Source organism: Dasypus novemcinctus, chromosome 28 (assembly GCF_030445035.2).
Source record: "Dasypus novemcinctus isolate mDasNov1 chromosome 28, mDasNov1.1.hap2, whole genome shotgun sequence".
In the NCBI taxonomy this organism is placed as follows: Eukaryota; Metazoa; Chordata; class Mammalia; order Cingulata; family Dasypodidae; genus Dasypus; species Dasypus novemcinctus.
In genome coordinates this window covers 34,267,000-34,290,315 of record NC_080700.1, presented here as the reverse complement: position 1 = coordinate 34,290,315, position 23,316 = coordinate 34,267,000, and the positions used below count along the sequence as shown (strand labels likewise).

The following is a 23,316-nucleotide window of genomic DNA, read 5'->3' as shown; positions in this document are numbered from 1 at the left end:
CGGGGCCTCCTTGTGAAGGTGGGCTGGCCCGCACAACGCAGACAGCTGACAGCCCGCAATCACGGACAGTTGGTGCAGCAAGATGATGCAACAAAGGGAGACAAGCAGACACAGAACAACGCGCAGCAAATGGACACAGAAAGCAGACAGCAAGCAAGAGGCAGGAGGGGTGGATAAATAAAAATAAATCTTAAAGTTCAACAAATGAAATTAATTCAATTAGATGTAATGATGTGAGACTTTGCATCTTGAAAGGATGGAAAAAACAAAAAAGCATAAGATACACATGCGGGCCCGTGGAAAGGTGTAACTTAAATGGAAAACAAGAAGGGAAGATGAAAGAAGATGGGGTAGTAGCACTGCTGAGAAGATAATGCCCATCTTTTTCCAAAACTGACAAAAGACATCGAGTCACAAATTAAAGAATCCCAAGACAGGACAATACAGGGGAAACCACTGCTAGGAACGTCACAGTAAAATGAATAGACCCGGCAAAGAAAAAAATCTTAAAAGCAGCCCGAAAAAAAAAAAAGACATTTTATCCTCAAAGGAGCAACAATAAAACTGACATTGATTCTCAAAGGAAACCAGAAGCCAGAAGATAATGGAAATCAGTCTTTAAGAGCTAAGAAAAAAACAACCACAAACCATTACTATATGTTTCTATATACGCCAAAAACATTCTCCTAAAATGAAGGCAAAACAAAAACACACAAAAGCTCAGATAATTAACTGTTAACAAGTGCATTAAAGAAATATTAAGGCGACTTCTTTAGACTGGAGAAAAATGGACCCAGAAGGAAGCACAGATATTCAGGAAACAATAAGGGGCAGTGGAAGGGATACACGTAAATGCTATTGGACTGTACACAACAAGAAGAACACGAGGGAAGAAGAGGTGGAAGGAACACGGGGCACAGTTAGGGCGCTGGAATTGTCCTGCATGATTCTGGAGTGATGGATATGGGCCAGTTTACATTTTATCAAAACCTAGGAAATTGTTCAGCGCAAAGCGTAACCTGGGTGCCCCAAGATACATGATGCACACTGGCCAAACTGGAGGGAGAAGCACAAAGGGGTGTTAAGTTGGAGGAGGTGCCATTTGTCCACTTTTTTCTTTTGTTGTTTGCGCTTTCAGTGTAAGGTTTAAAAAACCACCACTTACCACAAGATCTTGAAGATGTTTCCCTACATTTTCTTCTAGGAGTTTCATGGGTCTAGCTTTTATATTTAGGTCTTTGATTTGTTTTGAGTTAATCTGTGTCTCAGGTGTGAGGTAGGGATCCTCTTTCTTTCCTTTGGCTGTGGATATCCAGTTCTCCCAGCACCATTGTTGAATAGACAGTTCTGCCCCAAGTGGGTAAGCTTGACAGCCTTATCAAAACTCACTTGACCACAGATGTGAGGGTCTATGTCTGAGTTTTTGATTCAGTTCCACTGGTCTCTGTGTCTATCTTTATACCGGTACCATGCTGTTTTTACCACTGTAGCTAAGTAATGCTTTAAGGTCCAGAAGTGAGAGTCCTCCAACTTTGTTCCTCCTTTTTAAGATATTTCTGGCTCTTTGTGGCCCCCTACCCTTTTAAATAAATTTGATAATTAGGTTTTCCTTTTCTTTAAAAAAAGGCTGTTAGAATTTTAATTGGGATTGCATTGAATCTGTGTACCAATTTGGATAGAAATGACATCTTAATGATATTTAGTCTTCCAATCCATGAACATGGAATGTTCTTCCATTTATTTGGATTGTAATATTTTGATCAATGGCAAGAAGATATTTCAATCCTAAGGGACAACAATAAGGGATTATAAGGGTTATGGGATTTTTCCTTTTGGAATAATGAAAATGTTCTAAAATTGCCTGACGTGATGATAGCACACCTCTGTGATGAAAATGAGAGCCACTGAGCGTACATTTTGAATGGACTATACAAAGCATGAGACTATATATAACAGGGAATCCAGTGGTAGATGGATGACGGACTGTGGTTAACAGAACAAATATAAGAATGTTCTCTCATATATACTAACAAATATATAGTACTAATATTGAGTATTAAAAATTGAATGGCTGAATAACATACTCCTGAACAATCAGTGGACCAAAAAAGAAACTGAAGGTGAAATTAGCAAATATCTTGAGATGAATGAAAACAAGACCACAACAGACAAAACCTATGGGATACAGCAAAGGCAGTGCCGAGAGGGAAATTTATAGCCCTCAATGCTTATATTAAAAAAGAAGAAAAAGCTAAAATCAAGAACATAACTGCACACCTGGAGGAACTAGAAGAACAGCAAACTAATCCTAAACCAGGCTGAAGGAAAGAAATAATAAAGACCAGGGCAGAAATAAATGAAATTGAGAACAAAAACCAATAGAGAGAATCAATAAAAACAAAAATTGGTTCTTTGAGAATATCAACAAAATCTACAAACCTTTAGCTGGACTGACAAAGAAAACAACAGAAAAGATGCAAATAAATAAAATCAGAGATGAAAGGGGGACATTACCACATACCCCACAGAAATAATAAGAGGATACTATGACAACTGAATGCCAACAAACTAGACAACAGAGACAAAATAGACAAATTACACGAGCAACATACACTAACCCTAGAAGAATAGAAGACCTCAACAGACCATTAATGAGTAAAGAGATTGAAACAGTCATCAAAAATCTCCCCAAAATGAAAAGCCTAAGACTTGTTGGCTTCACAAGTGAATTTGACCAATCATTCAAAGATGATATAGGGGTAATGGAGGTGGCGCAAGCAATTTGGCACCTCCCTTCCACATGGGAGGTCCTAGGTTCAGTTCCCGGTGCCTCCTGAAAATAAAAAGAAAGATATAGGGGAGCAGATGTGGCTCAAGTGGTTGACTGCCTGATTCCTACATGGGAAGTCCCAAGTTTGGTCCCTGGTGCCTCCTAAAAAACAAGCAAACAAAACAAGCAAACAAACGAAAAAACCAACTCAGGGAAGCCGATGTGGCTCAGTTGTTGAGTGTTGGCTTCCCACATACGAGGTCCTGGGTTTAATCCCTATCCCTAGTAACACACACACACACACACACACACACACACACACAGATGATATAATACCATTCTTACTCAAGCTCTCTTCCAAAAAACTGAACAGGAAGGAACACTACGAAACTTATTCTATGAAGCCAACATCACCCTAATACCAAAACCATAAAGATACTATGAACAAAGAAAGTTACAGATTAATTTCTCTCATGGATATAGATACAAAAATAGTCAACAAAATCCTTGCAAACCTAGTCCAAAAACACATTAAAACAATTATACACCGCCTGTGGCACAGCTGTATGCTCTCTCTGTACTTTCGCTGTGCACTCTTCCGTGTCTGCCTGTCTTCTCTTCTCACCTTTCTCTTTAGGAGGCACTGGGAACCGATCCCAGGACCCCCAGTGTGGGAGAGAGACATTCAATTGCTTGAGCCACCTCTGCTCCCTGGTCTGCTGTGTCTCTCCTCTGCGTCTCTTTTTTGTTGCGTCAGCTTGGGGCACAGGCCAGCTCTCTGCAGTGTGGGCCAGTTTGCCCTCACCAGGACACCAGAAATGGTAAATAGGAGCCCAATCGCTTGAGCCACATCCGCTTCCCAATCAAGTGAGTTTTATCTTAGGTATTCAAGGGTGGGGTGGTTCAGCACAGAAAGTCAGTGAGTGTAATATACCACTTTAATAAAATGAAGAAGAAAAATCACATTATCCTCTCAATTGTCACAGAAAAGGCATTTGACAAAATACAGTCTTCTTTTAATTAAAAAAATATTCTAAAAGATAGGAGTAGAAGGAAGATTTTCAATATGGTAAAGTGCATATATGAAAAATCCACAGCTAGCACTGTACTCAATGGTGAAAGACTGAAATCTTTCCTGCTGAGATGGGAAAAAGACAAGGATGCCCACTGTCACCACTGTTGTTTGATATTGTCTATTAAGTTCTAGCTGGAGCAATTAGGCAAGATAAAGAAATAAAAGGTAACCAAATAGGAAAGGAAGAAATAAAATGTTGCTATTCACTGAAGATATGATCCTATATCTAGAAAATTTTGAAAAATCCACAACAAAGCTACTAGAATTAATAGACATGTTCAGCAAAATGGCAGGTATAAGATTAATATGCAAACTTCAGTAGTGTTTCTATACACTATTGATAAGCAATCTGAGGAGGAAGTCAGGAAAATTTCTATTTATAATAGCAACTAAAAGAGTCAAATATTTAGGAATGAACTTAACCAAGGACATAAAGGACCTGTATTCAGAAAACTACAAAACATTGCTAAAGTAAACCAAAGCAAACCTAAATAAATGGAAGGACAGTCCGTGTTCATGGATCAGAAGACTAAATATCATTAAGATGTCAAATCTACCCAAGCTGATTTACAAATTCAACACAATCCCAATAAAAATCCCAATAGCCTTTTTTGCAGAAATGGAAAGCCCATTACCCAAATTTATTTGGAAGGGTAAGGGGCCATGAATAGCCAAAAATTTCTTTAAAAAGAAGTTGTTGGAGGACACTCACTTCTGGACACTAAAGCATATTACCTAGCTATAGTGGTTAAACAGCATAGTACCAGCATAAAGACAGACATATTCACCAATGGAACTGAATCAAGAACTCAGAAATTGACCCTCACATCTACGGTCGAGTGATTTTTGACAAGGTTGCCAAGCCCACCCAGCTGCGGCAGAACAGTCTATTCAACAAATGGTGCTAGGATAACTGGATATCCTTAGCCAAAAGAAAGGAAGGGGACCCCAGCTCACACCTTATACAAAAATTAACTCAAAATGGATCAAGGACTTAAATATTAAAGCTACAACCATTAAACTCCTAGAAGAAAATGTAGGGAAACATTTTCAAGATCTTGTGGTAGGCAGTAGTTACCTTCAACCTTACACCCAAAACATGAGCAACAAAAGAAAAAAAATCGATAAGTCTTTGTCTCAACAAAGATTAACAAAATTGACAAACCCTTAGCTAGACTGACAAAGAAAAATGAGAAAAATGCATATAAAGAAAATCAGAAATTAGAAGGGAGACATTATTACTGAGCCAACAGAAATAAGAGAGACCATACCAGGATACTATGAATAACTGCATGCCAATAACCAGACAACACTGATGAAATGGACAAATTTGTAAAAACCCACAAACAACCCACTGTGACCCTAGAAGAAATAGAAGACCTCAATAAACCAATGACAAGAAATGGAAACGTTCATCAAAAATCTCCCCAAAATGAAAAGTCCAGGACCAGATGACTTCACAGTTGAATTTTACCAATCATTTAATGAAGATCTAATACCAGTCTTGCTCAAACTCTTTCCAAAAATTGAATAGAAAGGAATGCTACCAAACTCATTCTATGAAGATAAAATAACCCTAATACCAAAGCCAAATAAAGATATGAAAAAAGAAACAGACCAATTTATCTAATGAAAATAGACAGAAATCCTCAAAAAATACTTGCTAAGCAAATTAAAAATCACATTAAAAATTATATATCATGATCAAGTGGGCTTTATACCAGGTATGGTAGGGTGGTTTCAACAGAAGAAAATCAATCAGTGTAATATACCACATTAATAAACTGAAGAAAAAAAATCACATGACCAGAAAGTAGATATGGCTCAACTGAAAGAGCTTCTGCCTACCATTTGGGAGGACCTGGGTTCAATCCCTGGGGTCTCCTGGTGAAAAAGAAGAAGAGAAAGCATGCCCGCACGGGTAAGCCAGTGCCCATTCGAGTGCCTGTGTGGTGAGTGAGTGCCCGTGCAAGTGAGTCACACAGCAAGATGATGATGTATCAAAAGAAAGACAAGGGGAGAGTCAAGATGAAGCACAGCAGAAACCAGGAACTGAGGTGGCGCAATTGACAGGGAACCTCTCTCCACATCAGAGGTCTCCAGGATTGAATCCTGGTGAATCCTAGAGGAGAGAAAATGAGAAGAAAAGACAACACAGACAGCAAAAACAACAGGGTGGGAGGAGGGAAGGGGGAAAAAATATATATATATCTTTTTAAAAAATTACATGATCATCTCAATAGATGCAGAAAAGGCATTTGACAAAATACAGCATCCTTTTTTGATAAAACGTTCTCTGAAATATAGAAATAGAAGGAAACTTTCTCAAAATGGTAATGTGAATATATGAAAAACCCACAGCTAACATAGTATTCAGTGGTAAAAGACTGAAAGCTTTCCCACTGAGATTGGGAAATCAACAAACATTGTTGATTTATGGATGTGATTATGGCTGAAACAGGTAGTCTAGGGAGGTTCATGTTAGTTGGAGGACAGCTGGAGGATAATACAGGGAATGTATAATAGTGATTTTGGCAGCAGATGAGTACTGGGGTTAATATAAATACAGTAAAATTATTCCACAAGGTGTTAAGAATATAGTGATACATGGGAAAAATATTTAAAACGAGTGGTAAAGTGTATGTGTGAAGGGGGTATTTTGGAACTATGTACTGTTTCTTTTTTAAAGATTTATTTATGTATTTATTTATTTCTCTCCCCTACCTGCCCACCCCCCGCCCTGGTTGTCTGTTCTCTGTGTCTATTTGCTGTGTCTTCTTCTTTCCCAGCAGCAAGGGAATCTGTGTTTCTTTTTGCCACGTCATCTTGTTGTGTCAGCTCTCCGTGTGTGCGGCACCATTCTTGGGCAGGCTGCACTTTCTTTCACACTGGGCAGCTCTCCTTATGGGGTGCAGTCCTTGTCCACGGGGCTCCCCTATGTGGGGAACACCCCTGTGTGGCATGGCACTCCTTGCGCGCACCAGCACTGTGCATGGGCCAGCTCCACATGGGTCAAGGAGGCCTGGGTTTGAACCACGGACCTCCCATGTGGTAGACAGATGCCCTATCCACTGGGCCAAGTCTGCTTCCTGGAACTATGTACTGTTGACATGTATTTTCTGTAAACCTAAAACTGCTAAATTTTAAAAATTTTAAAAACTTCCCTCCTGGGGAAGTCCTACTGCTTCCTCAAATAAGATAGCCAGAAACACTGCAATATATGTCTTGCCTAATGAAAGAAAATAGGCAAATAAGCCAAGATCTTGACTTGGATTGCATTTACGAAGCTTATTCCTGTAACAGTAAAACTAAACCTAATTGTAATTAATGCTCAAGAGTTGCCTCCTGGAAACCCCCTTGCTAATCAAATGTGCCCTTTTCTCTAAACTAAATACTGCAAATAACCTCAATACCTTCCCCTGATGTGGGACAGGACTCCCAGGGATGAGCCTCCCTGGCACCAAGGACTTGTTACCAAGCATTACTCAGCTATGCGTTTGAAAAAGACCTTGATCAAAACGGGGAAACATCAAATAAAATAGTTTTTATGGCTAAGACAATTCAAAGTAAGTCAGGAGATCATTCCAGAAGTTATACTCACGCAGGATTCAGCCAGATTCCACAAAATGCCACAGAAAACAAAGCCACAAATAAAAGTGCTCCTTGGGAAGTGGATGTGGTTCAAGTGACAGAGCTTCTGCCTACCATATGGGAGGACCTGGGTTCGATCCCTGGGCCTCCTGGTGAAAAGGAAGAAGAAAAAGTGTGCCCATGTGGTTTGAGTCAGTGCCTGCGCAAGTGCCTGCATGGTAAGCCAGTGCCCCATGCAAGTGAGTCGCACAGCAAGATGATGACGCATCAAAAGAGAGACAAGGGGAAAATTAAGGTGAAGCAAGAGCAGAAACCAGGAACTGAGGTGGTGCAATTGACAGGGAACCTCTCTCCACATCAGGAGCCTCCAGAATTGAATCCCGGTGAATCCTAGAGGAGAGAAAATGAGAAGAGAAGACAACACAGACAGCAAAAACAGCAGGGTAGGAGGAGGGGAAGTGGGAAAAATAAATAGCTAAATCTTTAAAAAAAAAAAAACAAAACAACAAACCAGACTTCTGGGTGACCAAGATGGAGGCATAAGATGCTCCAGGTTTCTGTTACCCTAAAGGATCATTGAACAACCAGGAAAAACTGGCAGAGCCACCGTCCTCAAAACACAGGAAAGCAGTTAAAGGGTTACTCTAACTTTATGAGTGCTATAAAAAAGCAACGACAGGACTGACCAAGATGACCAATATGGTAGCGTAGGATGCTCCAGGTTGCTGTTTCCTCACAGAATCTTTGAGCATCTACCAACAATTAGCAGAGCCATCCTCCTCACAACTCTGGAAAACAGTCAAAGAATGTCAGTAACTGAGTGAGTGCCAAATCAAGAAAACAAGGCTGTAGAAACAGTAGAGAAGCTCATGGTGCCCCCTATAGGCCCTCCCACACTCCTTCCGAGGCAGTGTACAGGCAGCCTGTGCTTCCTTTATGGGTCCATGGCCCAGTTCCAGAGGGAGCAGAGCCACCCCAATGTGCACAGTGGGGTGTGTGCGTACCAGTCTATCGAGTGGTGTCTTCAAAAACTGAACCAGGACTCTTACTTCTGCCTTGCCTTCCCATACTTTTCCTGCAGGCAGCAAAGCAAAAGCAGTATAAAAAACAAGTAAGTCAAAGTGGGCTGGGCAAAGGTTAACTGGCTTTAAGACATACACTACTGCACTGGAAGGAGGGGGAGGCTATTTCTTAGGGAGCACAGGGAATATTCTAATTCCTATAAACAGGGAAATTCCTAGGCCATGAGTGAACTCAAGCTCAGGACAAGAAACAGGCTGAGACGTCCCACGTGAGAATGCCGCCCCATGTGGGAATGCCGCTCCCCATGGGAATGCTGCCTCAGGTGGGAAAGCCACCCCACGCAGGAGTGCTGGCTGACGTGGAGAGCTGGCACAGTAAGATGAGGCATCAAGAGACACAGAGGAGAGAAAACAAGATGTAGCAGAACAGGGAACTGAGGTGGCACAAGAGAGTGATCGCCTCTCTCCTACTCCAGAAGGTTCCAGGATCAGTTCCCAAAGCCACCTAACGAAAATACAAGTAGACACAGAAGAACACACAGCGAATGGACAGAGAGAGCAGACAACAGGGGAATGGGATGGGGTGGGGGGAGAAAGAAATAAAAATAAATCTTTGAGAAAAAAACAAAAACAAAGAAACAGGCTGAGATAAGACAGAGAAGACCTGCACTTCGCTTTCACCTCAGGCTGATCTTCTTGACAGAGGGCTAAATGCTGAAGGAAAGCACCAGCTAACCCAGAGCCAATCTGCAGACTATGAAAGGTATTTTCTGATGTATTTATTTGTATTGGGTTATCTTGTCATCTCCTGGTACAGAAGGAATTCTCTGTCATATCACTAGATGGTTACAAATTTAAGGACAAGACAGCCCAAGGGATTATATTCCAGATTAAAGTGCACAGTGTCTAAAAGACTATAAGGCAAAGAAAAGAAAAATGATGGACCACCTGAAGAAACAAGATAAAAAATCAGAAACCATCAGCAAAAAAGACCAACCTGCCAAAAGAAAGAATCAGGGAACTTGAAGACAAGGCAATTGAAATTATTCACACTGAGGAGCAGAAAGAAAAAGAGTGAAAAAGCTGTACAGAGCCTAACAGTCCTGTGGGACACAGTCAAGTATACCAATATCGCATTTGAGGAATATCAGAAGGTGAAGAAAGAAAGGTGCAAACGGGTTATTCAAAGATATAATGGCAGAATACTTTCCAAATTTAACAGAAGACATAAATATACACATCTGAGAAGCCGAACGAACCCCAAACAGGATAAACATGAAGAGAATCAAGCACAGACACACAGCAGTTCCCAAATACTCAAATACCAAGGACAAGGAGAGTTCTGAAAGCTGCAAGAGAAAAGTAATGTATTATGTAAAAAAGGGAGCCCCCATGAGAGTAAGTAACAATTTCTCATCAGAAACTATGGAGGTAAGAAGGCATGGGATGAAACACATAAAGTCCTGAAAGAAAACAATTGCCGATCAAAAATGTGCCTCAAGTGGTTCAACTTCTGTCTCCTACATGGGGGCCCGGGGTTAGGTTCCCAGTGCCTCCTGGGGAAAAAAAACAAAAAGACAAAAGAACTAGTAAAACAAACCAAAAAACCAACTCGGAGAAGCCCATGTGGCTCAGTGGTTGAGGGCCAGCTTCTCACATTCGAGTTCCGAGGTTCAATATTTGGCCCTGGTACTGGGAGAAAAAAAAATTTAAATCCAGCAAGACTTTCTTTCAAAAATGAGAGATTACAACATTCTTAGAAAAACAAAAGCTGAGGAAGTTCATTACCAGTAGATCTTTTCTACAGACAATTGCTAAAGGAAATTCTTCAGACAAAAAGGAAAGGACACTAGACAGTGGATTAAAGCAATACAAAGAAAGACCTGTGTTAAAGGTCACCATATGAGTAAGTATAAATATTAGTACTATTGTCTTGTACTTTTTGGTATGTAACTCCACATTTTATTTCTTACAGGTGCTAAAATGCAAATGCATAAGAGTAATAAACTATGGCTTTAGACATACAATGTAGAAAGATATAATTTGTAAAAAGTATGACAAAAAGCTGCGGGTATGGAGGCGTTTAGGAACAGAGCGTGTGTATACTATTTTAAGTTAAGTTGTTACTAAATCAAAGATAGCTATTATAGATTTAGGAAGTTAAATTTAAGCCCCATGGTAACCACAAAGAAAATATCTGAAAAATATGTACAGAGGAAATGAGAAGGGACTCAAAATGGTTCACTACCATATATATATTCTCATACATATATACATACATACATACACACACACACACACACACACATATATATATATATTAAAGTAGGCATTAACGGAAAAATTGAGGGGCATAAAGTATAAGACTGACAAAGACCAAATAGCAAAATGGCAGAAGAAGATACGTAATCCAAAGTTTCTTTCTAGTCAGAAGGTAGAGATTGGCAGAACGGATAAAAATACATGATACAACTATATGCTGTTTACAAGGGACCTATCTTAAATTCAAAGACACAGGTTATTGAAAGGGAAGGGATGGAAAAAAATAAGTATCATGCAAATAGTAACCAAAAGGGAGTTGGATAGCTGTATTAATATCAAATAAAATTGGCTTTAGTATAAAAAATGGTTACAAGGAACAAAGAAGGTCACTACAGAAAGGAATCAATTAAACAATAATAATTATAAATTTATACGCACTCAATGGCAGAGTCCCAAAATATGTGAAGCAAATATTGACAGATGTGAAGAGAGAAATAGATGGTTCTACATTAACAGGAGGAGACATTAAAACACCACTTTGGGGAACAGATGTGGCTTAAGCAGTTGAGCACCTGCTTTCCATATGGGAGGTCCCAGGTTCGGGTCCCAGTGCCTCCTAGAAAAGCAAAACAAAAACAAACAACAAGTAAACAAATGAAAAAACCAACTCAGGAGAGCTGATCTGGCTCAGTGGTTGAGTGCTGGCTTCCCATATACAAAGTCCCAGTTCAATTCCCAGCCCTGGTACCTCAAAACACACAAACATACCACAAAAAACTCCATCACTTTTGATGATGGATAGAACATCTAGAAAGAAGAACAGTAAGTAAACAGAAGACTTGATTGATCCTATTATCCAATTAGACCTGAGACACATGTATAGAACACTTCACTCAACAGCAGAATACACATTCTTCTTGAGTAGTATAGATCATTCTCTAGGATAGACCATATGTTAGGACATAAAACGAATCTTAATAAATTTTAAAATATTATCATATATCTTTTCTGACCACAAAGGAATTAAGATAGAAAACAATAACAGAGGGTGAAATGGAAATTTCACAAATATATGGAAAATAAGCAATACACTCTTAAACAACCAAAGGGTCAAAAAGAAATCACAAGGGAAATTAGGAAATATCTTGAGGCAAATGAAATTGAAAAGCACAACATACCAAAACTTATGGGATGCAGCAAAAGCAGTCCTCAGAGGGAAATTTATAGCACTGAATGCTTACATTTAAAAAGAAAAAAGTTCTCAAATAAGAGATCTAACCTCTCAACTGGAGGATCTAAACTGGAGCAAACTAACCACAAAGTGAGTAGAAGAAGTAATAACAAAGATTAGAGCAGAAATAAGTGAAACAGAATAAAAACACAGTAGAGACTCCTGGTTATTGCAGCACTACAGCCTATGAGCAGCAAAGTGTCTCGTAATTCCCTCTATGAGGCAGCGCAGGAAGTCCTGCACAGGAACCAGCACAAATGTTGGAAGGTTTTAGCAATGGTGGAGCTGCTGATCAGCTTGAAGAACTGCGACCCTCAGAAGGACCAATGTTTCTCAGGCACCATCAGGCTTAAGTCTACTCTCCACCTCAAGTCCTCTCTGTGTTTCCTGGGAGACCAGCAACACTGTGATGAGGCCAAGGCTGTGGACATCCCCCACACAGACATCAAAGCACTAAAGAAACTCAAGAATACAAAGCTGGTGAAGAGACTGGCCAAGAAATATGATGCCTTTTTGGTTTCTGAGTCTCTTATCAAAAAAATTCCACAAATCCTGGCCTCAGTCCTGAATAAGGCAGGCAAGTTCTCTTCCCTGATGACCCACTATGAGAAATGGTGGCCAAAGTTGTTGAGGTGAAGCCCACAATCAAGTTCTGGATGAAGAAGGTGCTGTGTCTAGCTGTGGCTAGACATGTGAAGATGACAGATAAGCTTGTGTACAACATCCACCTGCCTATGAAATTCCTGGTGTCAGTGCTCAGGAAGAACTGGATTTACTTCAAGGGCACCATGGGCAAGCTCCAGCACCTGCACTGTGAGTAAAACCTGTAGCTGCAGCCGCCAGCACCCATTCCCCTCCCTCACAGCAGACAGCTTTGACTTCTCCAGCCTCTGGCTGGTGGCTATGGGGTCTATCTCCCCAGGAAAGGGGAGAGGAAAGGATGTAGCCAAAGGCCGATTCTGCTTTGGCCAACACATCTGGTCTGTGGAGTCCCACAAGCCCTCCCAGGCTGGGTGGGGCCACGCCACTGTTTTTCCTGGGAGCCCACCCAGAATGAAATTGATCCCTCCCAATACCCTCCCTAATGACCAGTTATTGAGGATGCCGAGGGAAGTGGTATCATTTCCAACCCAGGAAAAGGGAAAGGGCAGCTGACAAAGGCTGAAGAACAGCTTCTCAGAAAGTTTGATTGTGAGGCTCTGAATAGCCCTCAAGCAGGATCCTCTGTCACTCTGTTCTGGTCAGTGTTATGGCAACACATTCTGACCAGGGTTTGAGCTGAGGAGCATGCAGAGGGGCGCCATCTGCTGGAAGACCAAGGAAGTAAGTGCATACAAGGGAAATAAAAGGAAATAAATAAGAAAGCCTTTCTGGGCCTTTACAGCCTCCCTCCCCAGGGCCCTTGGAAGCGGGTCTACAACCCATTACTGGGTCCATGGCCCAGATTAGAACAACCAAACAAGGAAAATCCTAAAGACCCAGAAGAGGTGGAACCAAGAATCAAAGTAACACGCTGCCTCCCCCCATTAAATCCCTAGGCAAGTGAGAGAAATTAAGCACCAGAGTAAACTCAACATCAAAATCAGATGTCTAGGGAAACGGATGTGGCTCAAGCAGTTGGGCTCCCGTCTACCATATAGGAGGGTCCAGGGTTTGATGCCCAGGGCCTCCTGGTGAAGACAAGCTGGCCTGCACAGCAAGCTGGCCCACACAGAGTGCCAGCCCACGCGGGAATGCTGCCCCATGTGGCAGTGGCCCCTGCACAGGAGTACCACCCCGCGCAAGAGTGCCAGCTGACATGGCGAGCTGGCACAGCAAGATGATGCAAGAAGAGACACAGAGGAGAGACAGTAAGAGATGTAGGAGTAAAGGGAGCTGAGGTGGCGCAAGAGAATGATCACCTCTCTCCCACTCCGGAAGGTCCCAGGAGTGGTTCCCGGAGCCGCCTAATGAGAATACAAGCAGACATAGAAAGAACACACAGTGAATGGACACAGAGAGCAGAAAAAGGGGGTTGGGGAGGGGGCAGGGAATAAATGAATCTTAAAACAAAACAAAACAAAACATGTCTAGACATCAGCAAAAACTTACAAACCATACTAAGAAAATGAAAGCAAAGGAATATACCAAAGCACCAGATAAGACACAGGATTTGAAACAACTAATCCACAAGGTTCATAAAAAACCTCCCCTAATTAAATCAATGAGATGAAATAGAATACGGATATAGCGATAAAGGACATTAAGACACTGGGCGAGCACAAAGAAGAATCTGAAAACTTATGGGAATGAAAGACACAACAGGTGATATAAAAAACACATTAGAGAGGAGTAGGGGCAAGATGGCAGCACAATAAGGAGCTCCAAGAGTCAGCTCGTCCTACAGGGCAGTTAGTAATCACCCAGAGCTATCTAAAGCACCCAGTGTTTGGGGGGCCCAGGAGACCAGAAGAACATCCTGCAACATCCTTGGAAGAGTGAAGGAAGGGGAGACTGCCCATCTGCAGGGAAGATTCATGGGTAGAACACTCTACACGGCAGAGACTGGTGCTGATTGTCGGGCACTCCTGTGGCTCCATCCCCAGTCCTGAAAGGGCATCCTCTCAGGGCAACTTCAACTGCTTTACACCTGCACGAACTGGACTGCTGGGCATGCCTGGGGCACCATTCCCACCATAGGCAGTGGAGGACGGGAGCTGGTGCTTTGTCAGTCTACCTGGGAAACTGCAGGCAGTTTGAGAGGATGGAATTATTCTATACTTTGATTAGCATAATAGAATACACAGTTATTAAAACAGTAGATTGAGATGTTCAGATTAGATTAAAACTCATTCACAGTACATACAAAATGAATATATTTTATATAAATTTTAACTCAACGTAGTTGCTTTTTGAAGATACCAAAACAAAACAAAACAAAACAAAACAAAAAAACCCTCCTCTACAGAGTATGCTGTATTTACTACTTCCTTTTCCTCATTAGTTGTACTGCTTAGGGAAGGCAAGGCTATGCTGTAGCAACCCCTAAGTGATGAAGATTTCAAGCAATCGTTTTTTTTCTCATTCACTGTACATGGCCACAAGATGTTGGATGTAGGCATTGTGTGAACCGACAGAATAGGTTCTACCAAACTTTGATGGGCACTTAAGATGGAAAATCAAAGCAGGCCATTCGCTATAGCAAAACAGTAACAGTTCACTAAGGAACTTACAGACTGGGAAGGTGGTCGAGGGCGGCTGCAGGAATGTTCAGAGTAGCACTCTGCATCACCCAGTGCATTATCGGGGATTATACGGGGTAAGAACAAGGAAGGCACAGAGCTATGCTGGGATCTGCAAGATTGTAAACACCTCTTTGAAGTTATTGAGATGTAGCACCAGTGGTTCTAGTACAGATAGCTACTGTGCTTAAGAATGTACGTGTGCTTAAGAATGTACGTGTGCATTTAAGACACACAGGGTTTTTTGTTGTTGTAGTCTCATCTAGGAATTTATGGCTTTTCTGGTTTATGGTCTCACACTGGGACCCATAATGGTGGAAAAAGGAGAATTAGATACTTACAGACCTTCTGACTGGATATGATACAAGCCACTCTGCTCACATTTCACTGGTTAGAGAAAGACATGGGACCAAGCTTAACTTCAAAGGATTGGGAATATTCAACTCTATAGTGTGCCCTGAAGGAGAAACAGAATATTTGTGTACCACCCTTGTTGGCTGGAGGACTCACATTTCCTGATTTTAAAACTTGCTACAAGGTACAGAATCAAAACGACATGGTACTGGCACAAGGAAAGACATATAGACCAATGGAATAGAACTGAGTTCAAAAATGAACATTCTTATCTAGTCCAAATGATTTTTGACAAGAGTGCCAATTTTACTCAATTGGGAAAGAATGGTCTTTGCAACAAATGGATGTGGAGTGGGTGTAGCTCAGATATTGAGTGTGCACTGCACATGTATGAGGTTCCAGGTTCAATCCCTGTACCTCCTGGGGAAATAAAATTTTAAATAAATAAATAAGTAAAATAAAAAACAAATGGCGCTGGGAAAACTGGAAATCCATATATAAGAGAATGAAGGCTGACTTCTATTTCACACCGTATACAAAAATCGACTGAAAATGGATCAAAGATGTAAACAGAGGAACCAAAATGATAAAAAGGTGTAGAGTTTGAAGTTGTATGTAACACAGAAAAACATGTTCTTAAACTTAATTCATTCCTGTGGGTGTGAACCCATTGTAAGCAGGACCTTTTGATGAGGTTACTTCAGTTAAGCTGTGGCCCAGCCCAATCAGAATGGGTCTTAATCCTATGACTGGGATGTTTTCTAAATGGAGTATAATTCATATAGGGAGAAACCCATGTAAGCAAGAAACTATAATTCAATGAAACCCAGAAGAAAAAGGAGAGGCCAGGGGAGGCTGCCACGTGCCTTGTCATGGACAAGCTAAGACCAAAAATCACCAGCAGCCAGAATGCTTCAGATTTTAGGAGGAAAGCACTGACCTGCTGATGCCTCAGTTTGGACTTTTTCCTAGTCTTAGACCATAAGTGAATAATTTCCCATTGTTCTACCCAACCATTCTGTGGTGTTTGCTTGAGCAGCCTAGGAACTAAAACGAAAGCCTAGAAGAAAACATAGCCAAGCATCTTCACAACCTTGTGTTAGGGATGGTTTCTTAGACTTTATACCCAAAGAACAAGCAGCAAAATAAAAGATAAATGGGATTTCATCAAAATAAAAATTTTTGTGCATCAAAGGACTTTATGAAGAAAGTAAAAAGCCTACAGAATGAGAAAGTATTTGGAAACATCTGATAAGAGTTTAATATTCAGAATATATAAAGAAGTCCTATTTTTTGTTTCAGAAAGGGCAACAGGGAAGAGAAAGAAGGAAGACAAGGGGCGCAGGACCTCCCCGCTGGGCAGTGGACGAGAGGGGCAGCTTAGGCAGGTGGGTGAGGTCACTGAGGGCCTGGAGGAGATGTTTTCCCTGTCAACCACAGTGCCGCCGCAAGCTACATTTCCTCTCAGTCATCTCATCAATATCTTCCACTCACCAAAAACCACATCTATTTCGGTCAGTGCACCAGTCCCTCAAAACCAGCATTGAAATGTAGTGACTGAGCATAAGGCTCCCAGCAATGTGACATGACTTAACTTAAGGGACCCTGGATTGTCTGAATTAAAAACTGGACAGACTGATCAACTAGTAGACAGTCTACTTCCTGGATTTCATAAAGGCAAAAATGTTCCTTCCCATTGGCAGACACGAGTCTCTGCCTAGCCCTTCTTTGGAAGTAAATACAGTTATTTAGATGTATTTAATTCTTTACATTTTCCTCTTGCTTGTACAGACCACATCTAAGAACTCTTCAAAGCATTTGTTCAGATCTTCAGTACTGGCCAGTCTTAGGGTTTTAACACTGGGAATCAAGGACACGACATCTACATTCCAACTCTGAAAGAAGAGCAAAGCACACAGTGCCATCTTGTGTGAGGGGTTTCTTTTATGGGACAGAGGCTCCAACGTTGAGAGTTTGGACAAGTCCATGAAAACCAAAAACATACCTGAAACTCACAAAGACGCATTTAAAACTGGTTTTGCAGGTGTTCTGAAAGCTCAAGACCTAATATTTGCAAAAACCAATGATTCCTGAGGTGAACTCATCTTTTTCTCTTTGGCATTTGCGTACTCTTAAAAAAGCCATTTTTATCTGTCTGCTTCTGGACAACAACAGGGATTGACTCTGCATTAGATCCTGTCCAGATGAACAAGATCACCTTTGAACGTGTTAAAGGAGTGGAGGAAGCTAAACAAGAATTATAGGAAGCTGTTGATTTCTTGAAAAATCCACAAAAATTTACTTGTGCTTGGAGGTAAACTTGCAAGAATTCTTTTGGTTGGACCATCAGGGACAGAAAAGACACTTCTTGTCTAAGCTGTGGCTAGAAAAGTTGATGTTCCTTTTTATTATGCTTCTGGATCAGAATTTGATGAGATGTGGGTATTCATCAGAAATCTTTTTAGGAAAGTAAAAGGAAATGCTCCTTCTGTTATATTTATTGATAAATTAGATTCTGTTGGTGGGGAAAGTACTGAATCTCCAATGCATCCATATTCAAGGCAATCAATTAACGTCTTGCTGAAATGGATGACTTTAAACCCAATGAAGGAGTTATCATCATAGGAGCTACAAATTCCCCAAAGGCATTAGACAGTGCCTTAATATGCCCTGGTTGTTTTGATACACAACTTATAGTTCCAAGGCCAGATGTGAAACGTCAAACAGAAATTCTGAAATGGTATCTCAATAAAATAAAGTATAATTGGTCTGTTGATCCAGAAAACTTAGCTCAGGAACTAATGGATTTTCTGGAGCAGAGATGGAGAATCCTGTGACTCAAGCTGCATTAAAGGCAGCTGTTGATGGAAAAGAAATGGTTACTATGAAGGAACTAGTCTTCCAAAGATAAAATTCTAATGGTGCCTGAAATAAGAAGCATGTGAATTGACAACAAAAACCAAAACCATACAGGATATTATGAACCTGCTCAAGCTATTATTATACATTACACTAAAGATGCAATGCTCATCAACAAAGCTACAATCATGCCACAAGGGCCAACACTTGGACATAGGTCCATGTTGCCTAAATTGACAGGTGGAATGAAACTAGAGCCCAGCTACTTGAAGGAAAGGATGTTAGTATGGGAGGAAAAGTGGCAGAGGAGCTTGTATTTGGAACTGACCAATAACAGATACTTCCAGTGATTTTGACAAAGTAATTAAAATTGCAAACCAGATGGTTACCAAATTTGGAGTCAAAAGCTTGATGACTACAATGACACAGGAAAACTGAGACCCAAAACTGAATCTGCTCTTGAACAAGAAATAAGAATCCTTCTAAGGGACTCATGAAAGAACAAAACATATCTTGACTACTCATGCAAATGAGCATAAGAAACTAGCAGAAGTTTTATTGACCTATGATACTTGGCTGCCAAAGAAATTCAAATCGCTCTTGAAGAGAAGAAATTGGAATTGCGATGATAACTCTCAGTATGATTTCATGGAAAGAATATAAATAGCACTTCAGTAGTCTTCTTATGCAATGTTCCCTGTGGGAAAAAGTTTAGATTGTATTTGAACTTTGTACGACCTATTCCTTATTGTAGATGTTGCAGTTGTTCCCTATTATTGTAGATGATGTTGCAGTTCTGATTGCAAACAGCTGCTTGGTAGTTCCCAATTAATATGATGTGGAATCTATGGTCTCAATTCCAGAAGCTGTGAGTCCCCTGATCCCATCTTTATTTCCTCTCTTGTGTCTCTCTTTCCGTCCTTTTATTTCTGTAAGTTCTGCATTGCCTTTCTTTCGAGCCAAACTTTTGCTGAGCTGATCTCAGCAATTCTCCCCACTCTTCTTCTTGACTTGGTATAACTGAAGGTTGTGAAACATTTTTTTAGTCTTTGGTCACCTTTATCTAATTTTGGTTATTTTCATTATTCCCTCCTTCAAATTAGCAACACATAGCAAATATGTTAAAGAAAATAAAGATCAGGATTGAAAAAACAACAAAGAAAAAGAAGTCCTATGACTCAGTAACAAAGAAACAAAGCACTCAAAAACTGGGCAAAATACTTGAATAGACATTTCTCCAAGGAAGATACGAAAATGGCCAATTGTACACATGAAATGATGCTCAATGTCATTAGCTGGGAAAACTGGATTTCTGCATGTAAAAGAACTCCTACTTCACACCATATACAAAAAATAAACTCAAAACAGATCAATGACCTAAATATAAGAACTATAAAACTCAAAAGAAAACATCCAGAAGTACTGTCAGGGGCTTGCAAAAAGTAATGGATTTTAGACTTTACACCAAATGTGCTAGCAGCAAAAACAGATAAGCTGAATTTCCATAAAATTAAAGACTTCTGTACACAAGACACTATTAAGAAAGTGAAAAGACAACCAACATATTGGGAGAAAATGTTTGGCATCCATATATCTGATAAGGGTTTAATATCCACAATACATAAAGAACTCATACAATTCAGCAACAACAAAAAACAAGTAACCCAACTAAAAAATGGGCAAAGAATTTGAATAGACATTTCTCCAAAGAGGACATACACATGGCCAACAAGAACATGGAAAGATCTTAAACATTTAGCCATTATGGAAATGCAAATCAAAATCACAATGAGATACCACCTCACACCCACTACAATGGCTACTAAGTGTTAGTGAGGATGTGAAGAAATAGGTCAGGAGGTGGACTGTGTTTCCTCAACCTGTCTGGGCAAATGTAGGTGCTTTCAGACCCCACAGACTAGAGAGCTGGCACTCCTGCGGTTCCATCCCTGACTCTCACAAGGCAGAAGGGACAGTGGCCCCTCAGCCTCTCCAGGCAACTGAAGTTGCTTTTGGCCTGCATGGACTAGACTGTTGGACACATCTCTGACTGCATTCCCACCCCCGACAGAGCAGGAGGAGGAGGTGCTCCCTCCCCCTCTCCAGGCAACTGCAGTCACTTTCGGCGTGCACGGACAAGATCGCTGGGCATACCAGAGGCTCCGTTCTCACCCCTGGCAGGGGAGGAGGGGTGCCTGCACTTCATCAGTCTATCCAGGCAACTGTGGTCAGTTCCGATTCAGAGTTCAGTTTGTTGCCCACTCCTGCGGCTCCATTCTCACCCCAGGCAGGGCAGGAAGGGGCACAGAGCTTCGTCAGTCTCTCTGAGCAACTACAAAAGGTCTTGGCCTGCAAAGCCTGGATTACTGCACACGGCTGTGGTTCCATCCCTACCCTTGGCAGGGAAAAAAGGTAGAAGCTTCATCAGTTCCTGGGGCAATGCAGACACTGCAGTCTCCACAGCTTACAAAACCAATCACATCCTCAGCTACTATTCCACAACCAGCAAGGGAGAAAGGGTAAGAAACAGATGAAAAGAACTGAAAAAAATTCAGATTGGCTAAACAGGAGCCATTACAAAGTTCCAATTTAAGGTGAACCAAGTATCAAAGAGGGACCAATCATATAGAAAGCCCTAGATTAAAAAGAGAAAAGGAACCAAGAATAAAAACATCTAGTAAATCACATGCCAGAAGACATCAAACAATTACAATCCATATCAAGAAACAGGAAGATATGATCCAGTCAAAGGAACAAACTAAGCCTCCAGATGACATAAAGGAGTTGAGACAACTAATCACAGATGTTCAAACAAATCTCCTTAAGAAATTCAGTGAGATGGTATAGCAGTTTAGTATTGTTTATGGATTCCAAAAATAGATATTGGATTGTGTTTGTAAACTTGTCTGTTCCTCTGGGCGTATCAGATTGTATTCACTTCAGAGGTTTCACTTTTACTTGATTAAATTATGATTAGGGCTTTGACTGGGTCACAGCAGTAGGACGCTGAGTCCCCGCCCTTTTAGTGAGCAGGGACCCAGAGAGAAAAGGCAGAGCAGAGAGTCAAGTTTTTGATGCTGGAGGCTTGGGAAATAAACACACAGGAGAAGAACACAGAGGAATTGAGAGCACCTGATAGTCTACGGCTGACCTGATGGAGAGAAAAGATGAACAGAGCAGCTGAGCCCAGAGAGAAATGAGCCCCAGGCGAGAGACAAGACTTATCCCAGCCTACAGATGATATGGAAGAAGCTGGGATGACAGGGCCTTAAGAGGAAGAGGAAGGCTGAACCCTTGAAAACAGTGGCAGCCATCTTGCCCCAACATGTGGCAACAGACTTTGGTGAGGAAAGTATGTTATGCTTTATGGACTGGTAACTGTAAGCTTCTGCCCCAAATAAAGACCCTTTTAAAAAGCCAAAGGATTTCTGGTATTTTGCACCAGCAACCCTTTGGCTTACTAATACAGATGGCAAAAGAGATTAAGAACATCAAGAGGACACTGGGTGAGCACAAAGAAGAATTTGAAGGTGTACATAGAAAAATAGCAGATCTTATGGGAATGTAAGGCACAATAAATTAAACTGAAAACACACTGAAAGCATATAATGGCAGATTTGAAGAGGCAGAAGAAAGGATTGGGGAGCCTGAATACAGGGCCTCTGAAAGCTAACATACAAAAGAACAGATAAAGAAAAGAATGGAAACAACTGAACAGGGTCTCTGGGAACTAACTGATGGCAAAAGAATGAAACGATGTGCAAACGTGTGTCATGGGTGACCCAGAAGGAGAAAAGAAGGGAAAAGGGCAAAAGGAATATGAGGAAATAATGGTAGAAAATTTCCTAACCCTATTGAAGGCCATAGATATTTGTGTCTAAGAAGCACAACATACTCCCATCTGTATAAATGTGAACAGACCAACACTGAGATACATACTCATCACAACGTCAAATGCCAAAGATAAAGACAGAATTCTGAGAGCAGCAAGAAAAAAGCGATTCATGGCATACATGGGATGCCCAATAAGGTTAAAGGCTGATTTCTCATCAGAAACCATGGAGGCAAGAAGGCAGTGGTATGATATATTTAAGATACTTGTAGCAGTTTCATATGGTTATGAATTCCAAAAATAGATAGTGGATTATGTTTGTAATCTGGTCTGTACCTGGGCGTGATTAAGTTATGAATAGGGCTTTGATTGGGTCACGTCAATAAGGGCGTTGAGTCCCCACCCCAAAAGGCATAGCAAAAGACAGAGTTGAGGGTTTTGATGTTGGAACTTTGATGTTGGAGTCTGATGCTGAAATCTTGAGCTGGAGTCCCAGGAAATAAGCATACAGAGGAAAGAGAAGCAAACCCCAGGAAGAGAGAACCTGCACCAGGTGAAGAACACAGAGGAATAGAAACAGCTCCTTAGACACGGCAGAAACCCCAGGGAGAGAGACAGAGCCGTTCACCTGACAGTCTACAGCTGACTTTGTGGAGAGAGGCAAGGTCTATCATGAGTCACATTCCCTGTGGTGGGGATAAAAAAGACTCCCACATGGAAGCAGAGACACAGAAAAAGACATGGTAGAGGAGACGCTAGAGCCCGGGGAAGAGAGATGAGCCTGATAGTTTACAGCTGACCTGGTGAAGAAACCAGAGCAGCCAGCCCAGAAAGTAATGAGCCCCAGGAAAAGAGGCAAGCCCTATGCCAGCCTACAGCTGAGATCGGAAGAAGCTGGACCCATAGACCCTTAAGAGGGACGAGGAAGGCTGAACCCTCACAGGTCTTGGCAGCCATCTTGCATCAACATGTGGCAACAGACTTTGGGTGAAAGAGTACCTCTTAATGGTACCTTGAGTTCGACTCTTTTAAGGCCTTGTAACTGTAAGCTTCTACCCCCAAATAAATACCTTTTATAAAAGCTAACAGATTACTGGTA

At 41.2% G+C, this 23,316-nt stretch overlaps 1 protein-coding gene and 2 pseudogenes across 4 annotated transcripts in view; 2 read left to right on the top strand and 1 right to left on the bottom strand.

The window, feature by feature from the left end:
* The window catches only part of GINM1 (glycosylated integral membrane protein 1), a 52,572-nt gene that overhangs the window by 13,745 nt on the left and 15,511 nt on the right, over positions 1–23,316 (bottom strand). The window contains exon 5 of one of the 4 annotated variants that reach the window (XM_071212539.1): positions 11,159–11,336. The exons of the other annotated variants lie outside the window; for them this stretch is intronic. Coding sequence (XP_071068640.1) covers positions 11,159–11,246 — 88 coding nt within the window. The 5' untranslated portion in view covers positions 11,247–11,336. The remainder of the gene's footprint in view (positions 1–11,158; positions 11,337–23,316) is intronic. 4 annotated transcript variants of the gene reach the window in all.
* Positions 12,138–12,789, top strand: LOC105747531 (large ribosomal subunit protein uL1-like; annotated as a pseudogene).
* LOC101444990 (ATP-dependent zinc metalloprotease YME1L1-like) lies at positions 16,945–19,014 on the top strand (annotated as a pseudogene).